This window comes from Silene latifolia, chromosome 10 (assembly GCF_048544455.1).
Source record: "Silene latifolia isolate original U9 population chromosome 10, ASM4854445v1, whole genome shotgun sequence".
In the NCBI taxonomy this organism is placed as follows: Eukaryota; Viridiplantae; Streptophyta; class Magnoliopsida; order Caryophyllales; family Caryophyllaceae; genus Silene; species Silene latifolia.
Window position 1 is genome coordinate 52,482,486 of NC_133535.1, and position 19,462 is coordinate 52,501,947.

Here is a 19,462-nt window from a genome sequence, read left to right on the forward strand (position 1 = left end):
AAACTAATGTTATGAGTAGTAGTCAAGCTTCTGCAACAGCACAAGAAGGAACAAACAAGGGAATAAAGAAGAGGAATACAACATGAGGTATGTTTGTAATGTCAGTTAGAGTATTTTGATGTATTTGCAAGCGCTTAATAGAATTATGTACTAATCAGTGGCTTTTGGAATGTATATTTTTTTGGGAATGTTTGACCGTAGGTGAATTGTCAGAAGGAAACATATTGCAAGCACAATTACTTTGATGTATTTAACATAGTACTGAACTGTTAATTTTTTTGGGGATCAATTAAATGACACACATGTTAAGGTTATATGTTGTGAGCAATTGTATTAGAGAAGCCATTACATTTCATCAAGAAAATAAGCAAATTCTTCCATTTCACATGAAATTATTAAATAGATTTCCCAATTATATAAACTTGAATTAGAAAAATTACAACATGCTCATAAAGAAAGCTAATCTCCTAAACTCCTTCTTCAACCCAATAATTTCTTCCTTGTACAAATTACCACTTGAAAAATCATCATCTTCATTTGCTTCATTGCTCTTAATTGTTCTACTCATAGTAACATGCACTTAACCACATTACAAAATTATTACATTTCAAACATTTAAAGTATGGTTTTCTTGGACTGCTAGTTTAGAAACTTTAATGACCACATTCTTATTGCAACGATTGCAAGCTTGATTTCTGAATTCAAGACCTTCAATTGGGGTGTTCTTCCAAGAAGATGAATAAGAGCAACAAATAGAGTAATTTGACAGAAATTAGGGAGTAAGGTCACGCCTAATGGTTTTTAATTAAAGTGGAATACCATAGAGGTTCATAATAGTATATGGGTAACATGTAGAAAATAAAGAAACACACGGGTACTATAGTGAAAAACCCTTTTTTGGTTTTCTTTTTTTAGAAATTACCTTCTATTGAGGGTCATTTGCAAACGACTGTATTTTTTTCTTTTTCTTCATATAGCTTTTAATTATCTTAGGGAGCATTTGGTTAGTAAGGATGCAAGAGAATGAAATCAAAAAAGAGAATAAATGAGTTTACCCTTCAATGAACCAAAACATTGTATTGAATACCCAACCAATTGTATATATATATATAATTCATTATATTGTAAATTGTATATATATAATTCGTTATATTGTAAATTTATGGATAAAAATTTGTAATTTAATGCTCCTGTTTTATTACGGTCTTTTATTATAGAGTAACTGTTTGAGTTTATTATGCTGGACTCTTGTGGCTTGCCATCAATTTAAGATCATAAATTCTCATTATAGACGGAAGATATCCATCTATAGTTATAGACGAACCAAATATCCACCAACTTTAAGCATAAAACAAGCAACAAGTTGCATGATGGAGCCCAAAAAATATCACCACTTTAAGCATATTTGACCCGTCTTTCACTTTAGACGGATATAACCGTCTATAGTGAGACTAATTGAATTAAAATTTCTGTTAGTTTTACCTCAAATCAACTCAACCGTAAAATTATTATTCAGTACTCCATTGACAGCTAAATTCAATTTCATAATGTCCACACTTTTTTAATGAAGTTTAACCAAAAAAAAAAAGGAAAAAGAAAACTTCGGAGTATTGCACAAGGGAATGAACAAATTCATTAGGATTCTCTCCATTTCATCTCACGGCGATCTAACGGTCTATGTTTTCAATCAATAAATAAAGGAAAAATGCAATAGAAAGAGAGGTGTAATATTATATTGTAATGTGAAAGGAAATGGACAAGAAATGGAGAGAAGGAAATGGAGAGGATCTTTGCTCGAACAAATTAGGCAACTGTTGGTCCACAGAATCAACAGTCTAGAAACTCAATTAATACAGAGAAACCCCCAACTTGTCTCAAAAAAATGCCTACCTCCTCCCACTGTTTCCTATCTTAGGTCTCAACAAGACAGTTTCCTGAGAACAACTTTTATTTCACACTTCTTCCATTTCACTCAATTAGCCCATTTCTTTTAGAAGTTCCCTTGATAAAATCCATCAAATGGGGCTAAACGAGTGCAATGGCGGGTGTATAAAACATTGTTTGTGACCTACCAATAGGTACTTGTAAACCCACCCCCAGAAACTAAGCACATTCATTTATTTTGAGAGATGCCCTTCTGGAACATCGTTACAACTGAATGCATACTGTTAAATTTGTTGCTGTGCTGAGTAGATATCATGTCCTGAAGTTCCACTAGTGACGGGAGACAACCTGATTGAAAATGAATACGGTACAGCTGGGATCATATACTTGCTGTGAACACACGGTGTCCAGCTATCATCTCCTCCTATACCCATATGTTTGTGATCAAGATGAACCTGTATTAATCACAATAACATTAAAATCCATGAAGAAAAAATGACTTAACAAATTCGTGTATGAGACAGCTTTATATTTGATCTAAACGAATATATGAAATGGGCTCACGGTGAGATTGTTACATGGTATGGAAATAAACATAAGAACCACATTTTTTTAAATAGGGTTATTTGACAAGAATAATCCGAACTATTGCTCACCTTCTCAAAATAATCCGAACTTCAATTTAACTCGCAATAAATTATACTATTACTCATCTCTTCTCGTATCACACTCGATGACCTGCTACCTATTTAGCAAGTTTCTTCCCTTATAAACCCAATCGTGAACCATCCAACCATTATCAATTTATCATCAGCACATTATCAACACCACCACCCGAACCACAATCCACCGATGACCACCATCCCCAACTCACTGACCACCTAAGCCCAACTCACGCCCACCATAACGACACCATCCCACAACCTCCCAAACTCTAAATTAACATGTACCCCCAAATTGATTTGGGGATCTAGGGTTCTGGAAAGTTAAGTTTGTTGACTTAAAAGGGTAAGAGGCAAAGATTTTTATGCCGAAAAATAGAAGGGCGGTTGAGACGGATTATATGGTGATAGTGAGGAAGTTTGAGGAGAATGGGTTTAAGGATGCAGTGCCAGAAATTGTCTTCTGAATTCGAGAGACTCGAAATCGACTCCGGTGACGAAGAAGCAAAAAAGGGGATGGCGTTGGTGAGTGGATGTTCAAATAATGCAATGAAGTTGTTCATGCAGGGAGCTGTTATGGTCTTATGGATGATGCTCTTGAAATTTTTTTTGAGTTTGGAGCTAATAATTAAGCATAGATGTACTCCGTATTAGATTATGAGTAATTAATTAACATTAGCAGTTCCGATTCTTCCGAGCTATCTCTATAATTTGTTTCTATCTATACTTTGTCTCCTAAAACTGGTAATAGGGTTATGGTGTGGTGCTTTAGGTTGTGTTGATGGTGGTGGTTAGTGACAGTGTTGTTAATGGAGGAACAAAGTAGCTAGGCTTAAATAAATACTCCCTCCTATTCTATATTTTCTTCCCTATTTCCTTATTCGGTTATTCAGGTTTTCTTCCCTATTTTCTTTTTTGGGATAGTTTGTATGGTCCAAATTCAATGATATGTGGGGTAGTGTCTTTTGTGTGGTCCAAATTAAAGGGGAAGAAAATATAGAATAGGAGGGAGTATAAAACTTGCCATTACCGGAACTTATCATTATATTTACCTGATGTTACAGGTAACAAATGGTACAAGTGTAGTATGCGAGGAGGAGGGTAATAGTATGGTTTATTGTGAGTTAATTTAAAGTTCGGATTATTTTGAGAAGGAGAGCAATAGTTTGGATTATTCTTGTCAAATAACCCTTTTAAATAATGTATGTAGCATGGTATTGCAGATAGACATCTACGGCATTTTGAGGGTTTTTGTCCGCATATATAGCGCAAGTACTGATTACTGAGATAGGGCCGAGCCGACTAGATCAATTTCCAAACCCCGATTTAGTACCATTGTTAGCAGTTCTTTTGTTTGGGTGGCGAGTGGCGGGTGGGGGCTGGGGACTACACATATTCCACCTGGGGTTTTCAGTTTTCCAAATACAAAACTAGCGATACAGTTTTTCAAAATTCAACCTCACGTGAGGTGTGACGCCCTACTCAACAAACTCTAGTTCAGTAAACATTACTCTTTCAATAAACATTCACTCTCTTATCCGTTGCAACTTGTGCCACAATCTAACTTGAGAAATCAAACAAAATAGAGGTAGTATGTTACTCAGACTTGTTAGATATGGATGTGTCTAATTGTTGGGCATGGGTATATCATGAAAAATCATTTTCTTGGCCAAATACAAAGTGTCCAAACACTGTTGACTCGTATATGTGAGTGAGCCGGTAGGAGTAACCAAGGTTAACACTATCTGAGGGAAAATAATTTCAGGAAATGTGCATCAAGATGACTAGATGTTAACTACTCTCAATCATAGATACGACACCAGCTTTAAAAATATAAATGACATCAACACCAGAACGTGTATAACAAAGGGAGAAAGCGAAAGGATTCAGACCTCAATGACATCTCCTTCCACAAGATCCTCGTCATGAGTAGCCCGGTCAAGCTCAGCTGTTGAGTAGTGGCTTGCACTCATTTGCATTGGTGGGGAACTACCATACATGGATGCATAAATTCCAATGCCTGCATTGTTTAGCAACGTCAACCACCTAACATCGGCCCTCCCACCACACTCACTCGGAACAATGTAAGGAACATGCATTTCCCGAACCGTCTTCTCGTGAACTCCTACTTGAGCAGCTGATTTTCTATCTGGATAACACTCGAAGGGACCTTTGCCATACCATCTAACTTTGTCCAAAGCTTTGTCTAAATGGAACTCGACTCCAATTCGAGGTAAAGGTGGAAGATCTGAACAAGGCTCTACACGGGTATCAATAATAACGTCTCCTGAACCATAGAACGAGTAGATCATATGGACAGTAAATAAAATATTTGATTCTTTTGGGTCGAAACTACTTTCAGCTTTTGGGACACCATGATAAAGTACTACTATTTCCAAATAATCAATTTTATCCTGTAAATGACAACTTTTGGTGATTAAAACAATGTTGTCAAGAAAAGAAGCTTTCCATTTGGAAAGGTAACTGTCAGCAGCGCCTCCTTTGTCATTATCTGTAGGAGCTCTCCAAAAGCATGGTACAATGCCTTTGCTCATCACATGAGTTCCTTGAACCTGTTATTCAAGATATTAATTACTGAACTACAAAATTGATTTAGAAGAAGTGAAAGTAAATGACAAATATGATACAGATAACTAAGAATGGATATAATTGATAGGACACGATAAAGATCACAATCCCTTTTAGAACCACTTGCAGTATCATAAAAAGAAACTGAGAGCTTTCGAAGATGTGACATTAACCTTGGAGATTGCTCTTTTGTGCTTCTAAGACCCGAAGAAATATGAGCGATGGATATCACAATAGTAATGGTGACAAGGGATTTCGGACATTTCACTAACTCAAAATATGAAAAAAAAAAAAATAGAAATGGGGAAATCCTAAAGAACGAGAAAAGGGGCATGTCAGACCTTCCAGCTTTCAATAAGTCCAGTCCGACTATTCATCACTATCTCACTTATATCCTGCAGGGTGATTTTGATTAATTCTCCATCCTTCTCTGAACGAACAACACCTTCCTTTGGTTTGATAGCCTGTAAGACCGTTATAGATGCCAACAATCAGGAGCGATAACTCTATCTACAAACATCCACCTTTGTAAATTAGGAAGATGCTTACGTGAGGAAGAAGCTCTATCTTGGGAGGTAGTTGCACTTGTCCTGATGAAATGATATGACCGGCTTCAAGCCAGCGTGTGGGCTTCTCAAGCTTGGCAGTCATTGTCAAGAAAAATTCTTCAGATACAGATAAAGTATAAGATGTGTTCCAAGGGCCAGATACCAATTCCAAGGAATAGCTGTTCTGTGGGCCAATCTCCGGCACTGACAATACTCCAGAGCCTAGTTCACATCCATCCCCAGATAGAACCCAGAGGAATGTCAACCCTTCTGTAGTATCATAGAAATGAGTATTGGATATCTGCAAAAATTTTAGGTTCAGCCTCCTTATATAAACATAACTACTCCATATATGAACTCCCTACAGTTAGATGGCCAGTTGATCAGTCTCAACTAGAGGTCTCAAGTTCACGACCTTGGGAATGCAGCACTGTTAAGATCTCTTGGGAGAGCTTACTGCCCTTGTGCTTCTACCCGGCCCATATTTGGACTAAACCGGATGGTGTGCACCAAAAAACAAATATGAATAACCCATACCTTCAGGATTCCTTCCTTGAATGAAAATTTGATTGGCTGATAAAGATATTTTACTTCTGAAAGGAGTAAGAAAACAAGTTAACATGCGTACTAGGGTTTCTAATTTAATTTATCAAATAAACTGACTGCAAAAATTAGAAGATGGTGTCACTCAGGTTACCCTGGAGTGCGGGATGAGGGGTTCTGTCAGGCCAAGTGAGTCCATTGAGGCAAAAGTTCAGATCATTAGGAGTATCACCAAAATCACCACCATAAGCCCAGTGCTTTTTACCATCCACACCTTCCTTAAGTAAGCCCTGAATGCAAAATTCAAAATCTTAAAGCCGCGTTAACTATGTTTTGATTTCTCCAACACCACAATCCCAATGCCTCAATGGTTCTTCCTTCGTTAGGGATTGAGTGAGAGAGGAGAGGGGGGGGAGAAATATACTCAACCTAAGTTGGAGAGCAGTGAGTTTATGGCCTCACTGGAAATGAAAAGGTGTATTTTGTTTCTTCAGAGCGAAAAAACCAATAATTGAGCATGATAGCAACAGATATCTCTCGGGTACACATTTTGAATCCCCAGCAAACTAAGGACTAGAGGCTATACCATAACATAGATAATCTACAGAAAAGACTTTAATGATAGGAGAAGAATGGAAAGACTAAAGATATTGATGTTTCCTTAGTCTGAGTAGTCACGCTCTTGAAACTCTAACAAACCTGATCGACCCAATCCCATATGAAGCCTCCTTGAAGTCCAAACGTGTTATCAATCGCTTCCCAGTATTCATCTATATTCCCATTGCTGTTTCCCATTGCATGTGAATACCTACACGTTAAGCTTGGCATTAAAGAAAGACTACCATGCACTTAAAAAGAAGATGTTGCTGTTCACCCAAACACTTATTAACTGAGTTAGTTAATGAAACTGTGGAAGCCACTATTCTCAGACGTGCCTCCCTGGTTATACAATCCGTTGTGCTAGCATTAGTTTGGACTTCAAAATGTTTGACATAAGAAAAGCCGTTTCTGCTTTGATAGGAAATGGAAAGATCAAAAATAGGTGCAGACACTCAACCAATAGGTGCAAACAGTCGACCAATAAGAACTGAGAAAATGTTTGACATACTCGCACAATATGAGAGGCCTTGTTTCATTTGGATCATTGGCAATCTTAACAATATCCCATACGCGCATGTACATGGGACACACGATATCAGTAGATGAAGTTCTGGACCCGCCTCCTTCGTAATGGATCACCCTAGAAGGATCTCTTCCCCTAATCCAGCCTGGGATAGGTACACTTATTAGCATCTTGCTAACAGAGTTGAGGACACTATCAATGATAGATACGGTACTAGGATGTCAAAACCAAATAGTGGATTACTGAGTGATTCATGTTATAATAGATGGATACATGGATTACTTAACAGGATTCTGATATGCTTTAATTCAACTCCAAACAAACTGACCCAATTGAACATCAAAAATGACCTGGGATAATTTTGAATGCGATGTGGTTATTTAAACAGTAACATTGAATCCACTTGTAGTATCTGAAATATGAAAATAAAAATAAAGAAATAAAATCATTCATCGCAAAAAATAAAAAATATCGGGCTTCAATTTTTTCCACTAGAATATCCTTTTTATGAAGGATTTAAAACTTTTATCATTTGTAATCATTCTTCGCTCTTCATCAATTCATCTTCAAATGGCTGATACAAACTAGTATAGACCCGTTCATTTTTCACATTAATTTTAGTGAACATGAACCGGCATGAGTGTGTGTGCGGCTATCGATCCCAACTGATTTTCGAGAAACATTCATATTATACTACGTTATCGCGGCATAGGTTTCTACTTTCTACTCATGCAAGATGAGTCAGTATACTAGAAGAATTATGTTCACTGACCACAAGACTAATTTGATAAGGAAGAATGATATTGTTGTCATATTCATACCAGCCAAAGAAGAATGATTTGGTCCATATCCAGCTTCATTGCCCAAGGACCACGAAATAATGCAAGCATGATTTTTGTCTCTTTCAACCATGCCTATCACACGGTCTAGCATAGCAGCAGCCCAAGTGGGTTCCAAAGTTGGATGTTTAAACGGGCCGGAGTGATCGAAACCATGAGTCTCAATGTTAGCTTCATCTATCATGTACATACCAAACAAATCACACAATTCATACCAGCGGGGATGATTGGGGTAGTGGCTGTTTCTTACAGCATTGATATTATACTGTTTCATCACCACCAGGTCCTGGAAATAGAATATATAAATACAAAGCCATTTGTAATAAGTGACTAAGGGAGACTGTGAGAGCCACAATTAAATTCAAAAAATCATGCAAAAGAAAGGAGTAATGCATATCAGCATTACCTTCACCATGCAAGACTCCAAGTTCGTCTTGCCCAGACGTGGGTGGTGCTCATGTCTGTTAACCCCTCTTATAATAACAGGGTGTCCATTTACGAGTAACTGTTTGTGAGCAGTTGTAACTTGTCGAATACCGACCTGGCATGATTCACAATCAACGACGTGCCCAGATGCATCTTTTAAGATCACAACTAGTGTGTATAGATTTGGCTGCAATATGAAGAAAAAGCAAATACGACGGATCAGGTTCCCTATATCAGGGTCATCTGCTAAATTAGAAAATACCTTCATATGTTGTCAAGTGCAAGAACAAAAAGAAGATTTAAATGGTCCTGGACAAATGATGGAAGTGTGAACCTCTCAAACAGCTCATCATAATTATAAGGTCCATGTTCAGAACTTCAGACATTTTCAGTAGAGCTCTTATAGACAAACACCTGTTATAGACCTAGCCAAACTGACCCTGACCGCACCCTGAAAGTTACAACCTAAAGTAGACCCAACCCAAAACGACACAGCAATGAGCCAAAACAACAGGGTTTGAATAATTCAAAACAAAAACCCTTAATAGTAACAACTCAAAACTACCTAGACCGTAACCATTATCCAAGCTCTGACCCAAAAATAACTCACCCCTAGTGTGTCAACCTAAATGACCAGTTTACCAAGTCTACTTGTGACTCCATATAAGCCATATAGGACAAAGAAAATGAGAAAATGTGATTTCTTGTTTAAAAAAAAATCATCTGAACTCCCAAATCAAAGAATGCAGATGATCATGGTAAGTTATATTATCATTCATGTGTAACATTTTACTGCGGCATAATTTATTCAATCAAGATAGAAGACTCTTACTTGCTCAGCAGACCACAGCCTAGGCTTCTCAATCTTCCCTTTAAAATGATATCCATCAAATTTAAAACTAGCTGGTGGAATGAGTTTCATTTCTTCCACTTTGGTCGCAAGGAGATCAAACAATCCATCATCATGCCACTTTCCATTCTCATACAACTCTGCTTGAATAGTAAAATCAGTAAGGATTTGATCTCTGGGTATTCCTACCGGAGTGTCAATTTTTACCTCCACCTGAATCAATAACACACACTTACTTTTTAAAACTCTTGGACCAATATTTTTTTTGTAGACATATAAAGGCTTCAGACAAATAACTCCATACTAAATGTGCCTCAGATAAATATGGACAATACATGCTTACTTGTAAGTCTGCATGCGATAAATCTTCATCCAACTTTGATATGAAGGAATAATCCGTAACAAAAACCTGCATGCAGTTTTTATTTCTGTCAAATAAATTCATAACAGAATTAGTGGCAGGCCCGGAAGGCATTACCGGGCTTCTAAAAGTTATTTTAGAGATATAATTATACAATGTGTAAATTTTAGATTTTTAAGAGCAAAATAATTCAGTAAAATGCGTAAACAAATTCGACTGTATATGACCCATGGTCCTATAATGTAGAATCGAAGATCTTCCAATGAACAAGACAAAACGCAATCTATAAAAACAGAAAGATAGAGACAAAACTGAGAATAGTAATGTAACTGATAAATAGCTCATTGGAAACATTAGTATGGGTGGTCAGCAAGGTATACAGTTTATGTGTAATACTTTAGTAACACTTAAGTTTATGAGGATATATACATATATAAACGTCAGGTAAGATTTCACACTTTTTGCCATGGTTAAGGTGCACTCCCGAGAACCATTGACGTAGAATACAAGTATACAACAATGAAGTAATGGATAAGGCGCTCTCTAGAGAAGCTTTGAAACAAAAAGACGTTAAATCAACACGATGATTCAGTGGGAGTAACTGACAAGCCTTTTTCCAATTGCTTTGGGGTCATGGGGGAGGTAAACAAATTAACATAAGTGAAGTGCTTCATTTGGAAATCTAGAGTGGTATAGAAGTTAAAACTGTAAAGGAAATAAAACCTGGGGTTTAGCGAGAAGCAGCACATCACGATGGATACCGGATAGCCACCAATGATCTTGATCTTCAAGGTAAGAACCATCGCTCCATCTGAAGACTTGAACAGCTAATACATTTCTCTTTCCCGAACCACATGGATGGCAATATTGTGTAATTTCAAATTCTGCAGGTAATCGACTGTCCTGACTAATAATACAAAATAAAATCATTAGCAAATTAGCTCCAGGGGAGAAATCAGTAATTAATGCGAACACAAAATAAACCACCCTAAGAGAATCCCACAAATAAAAAATGAAGGAGAGGGGTCATCATATCAAAACGGCCAAAGACCAAGAATGTGAAGAATATCACGCTTATTACAAGTTACAAGTTTCGCCATCATGAATAACTAAAGAAGAAAACCACAAAGGACAATTAAGGATTGGAGAAGGGGCCGTCAGTTTCTTTCTACATAATGACACATACTAAGGTACTACCTCCATGCCGATTCCCTGCCGATGTGAACTTCCACCATCAATAACTCCAAATGTGTAGAGGTGAAACGAAAATTTTTAATGTTTTATTTATCCAAACTATAAGACAAGGTTAGTTGATGTTAAATGAATTGATGATGATTACTGATGAATGAATTGCATATTTATAGGATTTACAAGGCTAATGACAGTAAGAATAAATACTATAATTACAATGATACACAAATATAATCTTCCCATATTTGCAATATGAACATGATTAAGTTCCCTTGATTTTAGGAGGTAATTGAGAGGATGATTGTTGACTTGATATGCTGACAGTATTTGTGGGGATATTTTGATTTGCAGATATATGGTTAATACGCCCCCGCAAGATGGACGTCCGATTTGTGAGTCCAATCTTGGTTCGTAGTTCATGATATGAATGCTTGTGCAGCGGTTTGGTGAGAATGTCGGCAAGTTGATCTTTACTGGCGACATGTTGAATACGAATTTGTCCGAGTTGAAGTTGTTCTTTGACGAAGTGGAAGGAGAGAGCCATGTGTTTCATTCTGGAGTGAAAGACCGGGTTCTTGGCATAGAGTGTGGCAGAGATGTTGTCACAGTAAATGGCTGGTGATTTCGTGACAGAGATGTGAAGCTCGGTGAGTAGATTGCGGAGCCAAAGTGTTTCAGTTGTAACGGAAGCTACAGCACGAAATTCGGCTTCGGTCGTGGAAAGTGCGATGCCCTTTTGCTTTTTAGAGGACCAGGAGATGGGATTACGACCCAGGTAGTTGTGGAGAGGTAGTTGTCTTTATCACCTGCATGATCAGCGTCACAAAAAGCATGAAGACAAAGTGGTGAATTGCGATAAAATTGGATGCCAAAGGTTTGTGTCCCTTGCAAGTAGCGAAGGAGACGTTTCAAGGCGGTCCAGTGAGTAGCTGTGGGGTGATGAAGAAATTGAGCTAGACGGTTTATAGCAAAGGCAATGTCGAGCCTAGTTAGAGACAGATATTGGAGGCTCCCAACTATGGCGCGATAAGTGGATTGGTCGTGAATAGGTAGATGATCTTCACGAGTTAGTGGTGGAGAGGTGGCCATCGGTGTTGTAGTTGGTTTAGCGTGAAGCATGTTGTATTTGGTGAGAAGATCATGAATGTATTTAGATTGGTTTAGGTGTAGGCCAAGTTCATTTGGGATAACTTCTATGCCCAAAAAATATGATAGTGGTCCAAGGTCTTTTAAAGAAAACCGCGTAGATAATGTCGTAATGAATGTTTGTAGATGTGTTGGATTTGGTCCGGTGATGATGATATCATCAACGTAAACAAGCATATAGATACAAGTAGTCTTATTTTGTAAAATGAATAAAGATGAATCAGAAATAGATTGTTTAAAACCGTGAGTAATTAGATGGGTTTTTAATTCGGTGTACAAAGCTCGAGGAGCTTGTTTGAGTCCATAGATTGCTTTATTGAGTTTACAAACATAGTCGGGTTTTGTTTGATCAACAAAGCCGGGTGGTTGAATCATGAATACATTGTCAGTCAATTTTCCTTGAAGAAAGGCATTGTTGACATCTAGTTGACGAAGGGGCCATGATTGCGTAACAGCTAGAGATAAAATAAGACGAACAGTAGCTGGTTTTATAACGGGACTAAATGTTTCAGTATAATCAATACCAATACCTGGGCGTTGATGGAAGCCCTTTGCAACAAGTCGAGCTTTGTGTTGTTTTAGGGTGCCATCTGGGTTATATTTATTGCGAAATACCCATTTGCAGCCAATGGTGTTTTGCGACTGAGAGCGAGGAACGAGAGTCCATGTATGGTTGCGCTCAAGTGCGTTATATTCTTCGTTCATGGCATTGCGCCATTGGGGAAGGATTAGAGCTTGTTTGACAGTATTAGGTAGATTGTCAGGAGATGGGTTAAGAGTAGCAACTTTAGCATATTTTGGGTTGGGTTTACGAATGTTGTTGGCGAGACGGGTAGTGACAGTCTTGGGTGGTGGTGGAGCAGTGGTTTTGGATGGAGGGCAGGTTTGAGTGGGTTGGTTATGATTTGTGATGGTGTCAGCGGAAGGAGACGAGGTAGCCGTGGTGGAGATGGGTTGTGAAGTATTTGGTTCCGAGGGAGAAGATGTGTTGGTTGTAGCAGGGTTGCGACGAGAGTAGACAATAGTAATGGGTGGTTTGGTAGTAGTAGCGGATGGGGTTGAGGGAGGTGGTGTGGAAGGGGTGGTGGGAGAGAGAATGGGTATGGAAATGGTGCACCAATCATTTGGATCGGTATGAGATGAAGGGGATGATGAGGGAACGGGTGATTTTCGAAATGGGTACTCATCATCAATAAACTTGACGTGTCTTGAAGTATAAATTCGATGAGTTTTAGGGTAAGACAGTGGTATGCGCTTTGAGTGGTTGAATAGCCAACGAAAATGCATGCAGTGGAGCGGTCTTCTAATTTATGCTTAGTATACGGTCTTAACCAGGGGTAACAGAGACATCCAAAATTGTGGAGTTTTGTGTAATCAGGTTGTTTATTATGTATGAGAGAATATGGTGATTGACCATTTAAGGTTTTGGTAGGAAGTCGGTTTATAAGATAGGTCGCTGTACTGAATGCAAATGGCCAATAAGTGGTCGGGAGGCCCGCGTGGTTTAGGAGAGCTAGACCCGTTTCCACAATGTGACGGTGACGCCGTTCGGCATAACCATTGTGTTCCGGGGTATGGGGTGGGGACGTAGAGTGAGATATTCCGTTATCGAGAAGTGTTTTATTTAATTTAGTATATTCACCTCCATTATCAGAAAAAAAATGTCGAATTGGTTTTTGGAAATATTTTTCCACTAATGCTTTAAATTGAATAAATATTGTCGTGGTGTCGGATTTACGTTTTAGTGGATATAACCAAACATATTTACTAAAGTGGTCGACGAATATGATATAGTATTTGTAATGGTCTCGAGATAGGACCGGGCTGGTCCATAAATCGGAAAATAAAAGGTCAAGGGGTGCATTTGACGTTAATGACGACATAGAAAAGGGGAGCTTTTTGCTCTTAGCAACACAACAAGAGTGACAGTATTCATAGTCCAATATTGGAGAAGATAAATGTTTATTAATAATTTTGATTTGCAGATATATGGTTAATACAAACAACTATTTTTATATTATTATTTACGAAAACTGTAACTACAATAGATTGAGAGAAGATGTTGGTCAAAGTTGAGCTCGTTTGATCACCAACGCAAATGGGGATATAACATAAATGAAATAGAGGGAGTATTTAAATTTCCAATCATGATCACACATTCACACTCACCCAACAGTCATTTATTGCTATTTTGCCTTATATCTATAATCGGATTCATACGCTACACGAGCTTATAATACACAGAAGCCTTTAAGCTGAACAAGGTAAAGAAGTCTGCTATACCTGTACCCAACAGCAACGCCATTTATCCATACATGGAATGCGGAATCAACAGCTTCAAAATGCAACAATATCCTCCGGCCTATTTAAAAACAATATTTTAGCAATTGAAAAGAACTAAAATACTAAATGCACTGATAAGAACATGAAAAGAAACATAACCTCGGAAATGAGACACCATCAGTCCATCACTAATAGCTAGAGGTGGCAAATGGGTCAATCAGGTCGGGCTTAGGTCAGGTCAATTTGGGTCGGGTCATTTCGGGTCTGCCACACATTTCGTTTCGAATCGGGTAATTTTGGCCATCATTTTACGTTGTCGAGTTATTTCGGGCCGGGTTGGGTAATTTTCAGGTATGGGTCATTTTGGGTCAGGTATTACGGGTCAATGATTAAAAGACTTTCAGACTAAACCTCGATCCTCTCAAAAAAAAAAAAAAAAAAAAAAAAAAATCTTCCACTTGCTACAATCCTGTGTCAACTGTTAGCCGGAGATGGCCATCTCCAGCGGGTATCATGTTAAATCGTCAATTATTGCAAGTCATGCGCACAATTAGTATGCATCAATTTAGTTATTCAATAAACTAATCTAGGTTTCCTACCCCAGAAACCCCTTACCCAGTACCTTTCATCTTCCCCACCACAATAGCCCTCTTCAATCTTCATCTACCCCACCCAAATCCAACCACCTAGCCACCGCCTGTCATCCTGCGTTTCGTCCAGCCAGACGCCGACAACCCCGACTAACCAGCCATCGCAGGCTCACCGACCCCCAAACCCAGATCTCACCCGCCATCACCCTCAACCTCCCCATAGTCCCCTGCCACTTCCCACACCTACCAGCCATGATCCTTCCTCTAGACCGCCGTCCTGCTAAAAGCTCATCATGGATGCTAGAAAGTCAAGGTTACATAGGAGAATGAGAAGCAGCAACGCGATACATGTACGTTGCATACCAACTCACAAGTCAGAACCAAAGAAAGGCAAATGGGAGAAATGACTAGAGATGACGATTGCTGATACTACTTCAAGCTTACGAATAATATGACCCAAATAACAAAATATGCTAGGGTTTTTGTAAATTCTACACTCATATCTCGCTTTGGCCATCAATAAACTTCTTGGTTTCCTTGATAGGTTGTTCTTCTATATAATATCTACATGGATCTTTTCTTTTTTAGTATGTTATTTGTGTTCTCTATAGTCTTTGACCCATTATCTATCACCACATTTCATTTCCATCCCCATGCACTTGTGCACCTTAATTTTTGCGCAAAACAAACAAGGGAGTTACTATTGGACAGAGGGTGTACTAATCTCCTCTATTTACATGTATATGATCTCAATGGACATACCGCCGAAGCTCATTATACCCCAATAGCAAGCTAATTATACAAGGAATAAAGCTTGTGATACTGGTAGCTAAATGTACACTGGCTCTTTTTCTACCAGTATTATTCTATAATAAAAAAAATGAAGACAAAAATAGAAAAATAAAAATAAAAACAAGAAAATACATGGAATTTGCATAAATAAAGCTGTAACTTCAATTTTCTATGTTTTGGATGTTCAGAGAATAATGCTGGCTCTTTTTCTACCAGTATTATTCTATAATAAAAAAAATGAAGACAAAAATAGAAAAATAAAAATAAAAACAAGAAAATACATGGAATTTGCATAAATAAAGCTGTAACTTCAATTTTCTATGTTTTGGATGTTCAGAGAATAATGCTCGTCAAACTCAATCAATAACTTACCTTGCTTTCCGATTTCAAGCAAAATCAGAAACAAATGCAGATGGTAACAATGTACAAGCATGTTAAACTTTTCTTAGAAGACGCAAGGTAAGAATAATGGAGCCCATAGAAGTAACAATCAAAATGTCAAAGCTAGTGTAAAATGAGCAATAATCATTTTTTTAATGAGGTTAAGGCTTAAATTGTTAGACTCAAAGATGAGATGCATTCCCCTTCTCCGCTTCCCATATGTTCGATGGTCCCTTAAGATTTAGGAAGAACTCCACTCGCTTTGTAGTTGTAATAACAAATCATATGACTGACTTCCTGGTGAACACCAATATAGAAGTAATGGAGAAGCCGCGATGGGGAATGGACAATAATATAATAAATCTTATTCCTTTTCTTAGCAGATGCAAGGTAAGAATAATGGAGGCCTATAGAAGTAACAATCAAAATGTAAGAGCTAGTTTAAAATGGACAATAATCATGTTTTTAATGAGGCTAAGGCTTAAAATGTTAGTCTCAAAGATTAAATACATTTCCCTTCTCGGATTCTCGTGGTTCGATGGTCCCTTAGGAAGAACTCCACTAGCTTCGTAGTTGTAATAACAAATCATAGGACTAAATTCCTGGTGAACAGAAATATATTATGACAATAACAATATTCTTCACCAACCAAGCCAGTGCACACTTATTCACAAAAGAGAACAAAATGACACAACTAATACATGCTAAACTACAGGGTCACTCATAAATCAATTATTGAAAAAATGAAAATACAGAAAAGAGAAATTACCCTTCCATTCATCAGATATTTCAAAATATGTTCTGTAGCAACCCGTTGGATTTTCATCAGGCACATGGGGAGGATTAACGGGAAAAGGATACTCAGTATTCGTATAAATAGGCTGGCCATATCCATGCATCTCCCAATTCAGAGGAACTGCTCAAACAAATAAAGAAGATTTCGATTTTATGATATGATTTTGGTTGATTGGATGAAAATAAAACAGTTGAAAACAAAATTTGAGTTGGATTTCACTTTTTTTTTTTAACACAAGGACAAGACTATGTATATCAACCCCCCTTCCACCCCATTCAAGTTAATGGGCAAATTACTACAACTGAAATTTAAAAGGGTTTTAATTTCGTCATTGAACGAAGCTAAGGGGATAAATTACCACTTTTGCAGACCCTAAACAAATCAAGCATTTGTATAATGTAAAACAATAGGCTTATTCAGAAGAAAGAAAAAATTGTAACAATGAGATATTAGAAGAATACAGTCTACAGAAATATTCACTTGACCAGCTGACGCAAAGAATGTTCGTACCTGGCACAGTTCCCCATGCATCATCACGAAAATCACTACGGTAAAAGTTTGATGGAACACTGCTAGGGCTTGAGGCCAAGTTAAACTTCCAATAGCCGGATAAAGACTTGACAAAGGGCAAGCCTTTCACCCACGACGAAGCACATTCAAGAGCAGCACTAAGAGCATTGTCATCCCAAACTGCTAAACTAGAAGCAGATAAATCTACTTTGCTTCGTTCATGCCAGTATCTGAGAGACCCTATAGAAAATAATCACAAGGTCAAACCATCAGGAGTATGGAGGAACATGGAAAATAATTTATAAAAATAAAATCCTAAAAAGATACCCCCCTCAACTGTATCACCAGTTCTGAGAATAGAACCTCACTAAATGGGTGTGAACATCACGCACGACATTGGATGACAGGCATGTCAAAATATGTCATGTAAAATGAAATCTTCAGCTTCAAGAATAGATTCATGGCTACTGTTATGTTACATAATGTCCATTATAAGATGAGATTCCAGGAAAATGCTGATGTTTTCTGCTGCGTTAGCGCATATTTTAAGATATCGCCATTAGTCAATCATAAATTCTGCGACTAAATCTAGGGTGTATGTATGTACGAAGTATATTGGATTAAGATATTGTTAAGAGAGAATATATAGATAAAAGTAACAAACATTGAAAAGCAACACAAACTTCATATATTTTAATAAGGGGAGATTTAACACAATGCTGTAGGGTAGACGTTTATGAATGGTAAAAAATGGTACCTTCCACATTGTCATGACAGCGTAGCGGAGCGTGTGCATCTCTCTTTCTCCACTTGAAAAAAGATGGATCTTGCCACACAGGGTAATTCAGCAAAGAAACCTCTTTGGGGTCTTGGTCTTCCAAGATGGCCATAGGTTGACTTTCAATCTAGACAACAGAAGCCTTAGTACATAATCTCAATGAAACACAGTTATTCACGGTTTGAAGCCAAAAACGCAAGATTGCTTATACATTATTATCAGAGGCATATTTACCTCATCACTAACTCCTAAGTCTTACTCCCTTCGTCCGGGTCATTTGTTTGCCTATTCCATTTTAGGTATCTCAGTCGATTGTTTACCTTTCAGTTTTAAGAATGGCTTCCACACCAGATTTGGTTCACTTGTCATCTAATAATTGACTCCCAACCACCGATCAAGAACAAAACTATTCATAATAATAACAATAAACAAACATAATAATTTAAAATCAACAAAAAAAAAAAAAGTTAGAAAATGAAACCTGATGAGAAAGAGGAAGGTGGGCAGGTGAGTTGTGAGAATGGCAAGAAAAGGTTGAAATGAGTTTGAAGGATTTAGTGGAGTGTAAGAAAATAAAAGCGGTTTTAGTTGGTTTGATTGGATTTGAGTGACGACATATGAAACAAGGAAGAGTGGAGATTAATGGGTGGCATTTGGGATGATTGTTTAGGATTCCACTTCCATGCAGCATGGATTCAGATGGATTTACTACCCTTTTTTTGATCTCTTTAATTTGATGTATGTGACTCAAACTAAACTTGACATGATTCTACTTGGAATATGCCTCGTTTTTAATAATGTCGGATTAATGGATAAGATTAGTGTAGTCAAATTACCCTCGGAATTGAGTAACATCTTTTTTTGTTTTGTCTTTCACAAGTGACAACTATGCAAGATAGGATCAATCAACATTCAACATTGGTGTTTGATTTAGGTTAACTCGCTAGTCCATCACTGAATTCCGCTAGTCATTGGTAAAAACTATACTTTTTTTGTTTTGTCTTTCAATAGACGATATTCAAGCCTAAATTTTATTGTCCCGAGTGGTTGTACAAACAAAAAAGTTTCCAACACAATTAGAAATCTCAATTGCTTGTTATGTCCACAATTTTAATAAACTACCCAAATTACTCCTCCCAGCTAAATATTTCTATTAAACTATAGACGAAC

The 19,462-nt window shown here is 37.6% G+C and overlaps 1 protein-coding gene across 2 annotated transcripts; it reads right to left on the bottom strand.

Moving 5' to 3' along the window:
* Positions 1-1,770: 1,770 nt before the first annotated feature.
* Positions 1,771-19,229, bottom strand: LOC141605631 (uncharacterized). 2 transcript variants are annotated; one of them, XM_074424493.1, is made up of 19 exons: positions 18,774-19,032; positions 18,527-18,612; positions 18,272-18,419; positions 17,515-17,754; positions 16,978-17,124; positions 14,446-14,524; positions 10,549-10,732; positions 9,808-9,873; positions 9,447-9,677; positions 8,595-8,801; positions 8,171-8,474; positions 7,335-7,494; positions 6,926-7,034; positions 6,381-6,516; positions 6,221-6,276; positions 5,685-5,984; positions 5,477-5,599; positions 4,439-5,119; positions 1,771-2,339 (listed from the first exon to the last, which is right to left on the bottom strand). In XM_074424493.1, exons 3-19 carry the CDS (start codon positions 18,402-18,404, stop codon positions 2,169-2,171), a joined length of 3,327 nt encoding a protein of 1,108 aa, XP_074280594.1. In that variant the 5' UTR covers positions 18,405-18,419; positions 18,527-18,612; positions 18,774-19,032; the 3' UTR covers positions 1,771-2,168. The 2 variants fall into 2 exon arrangements, with proteins under 2 accessions (XP_074280594.1, XP_074280593.1); XM_074424492.1 differs by lacking the exon at positions 18,527-18,612 and having other exon boundaries at positions 18,774-19,229.
* Positions 19,230-19,462: the final 233 nt, after the last annotated feature.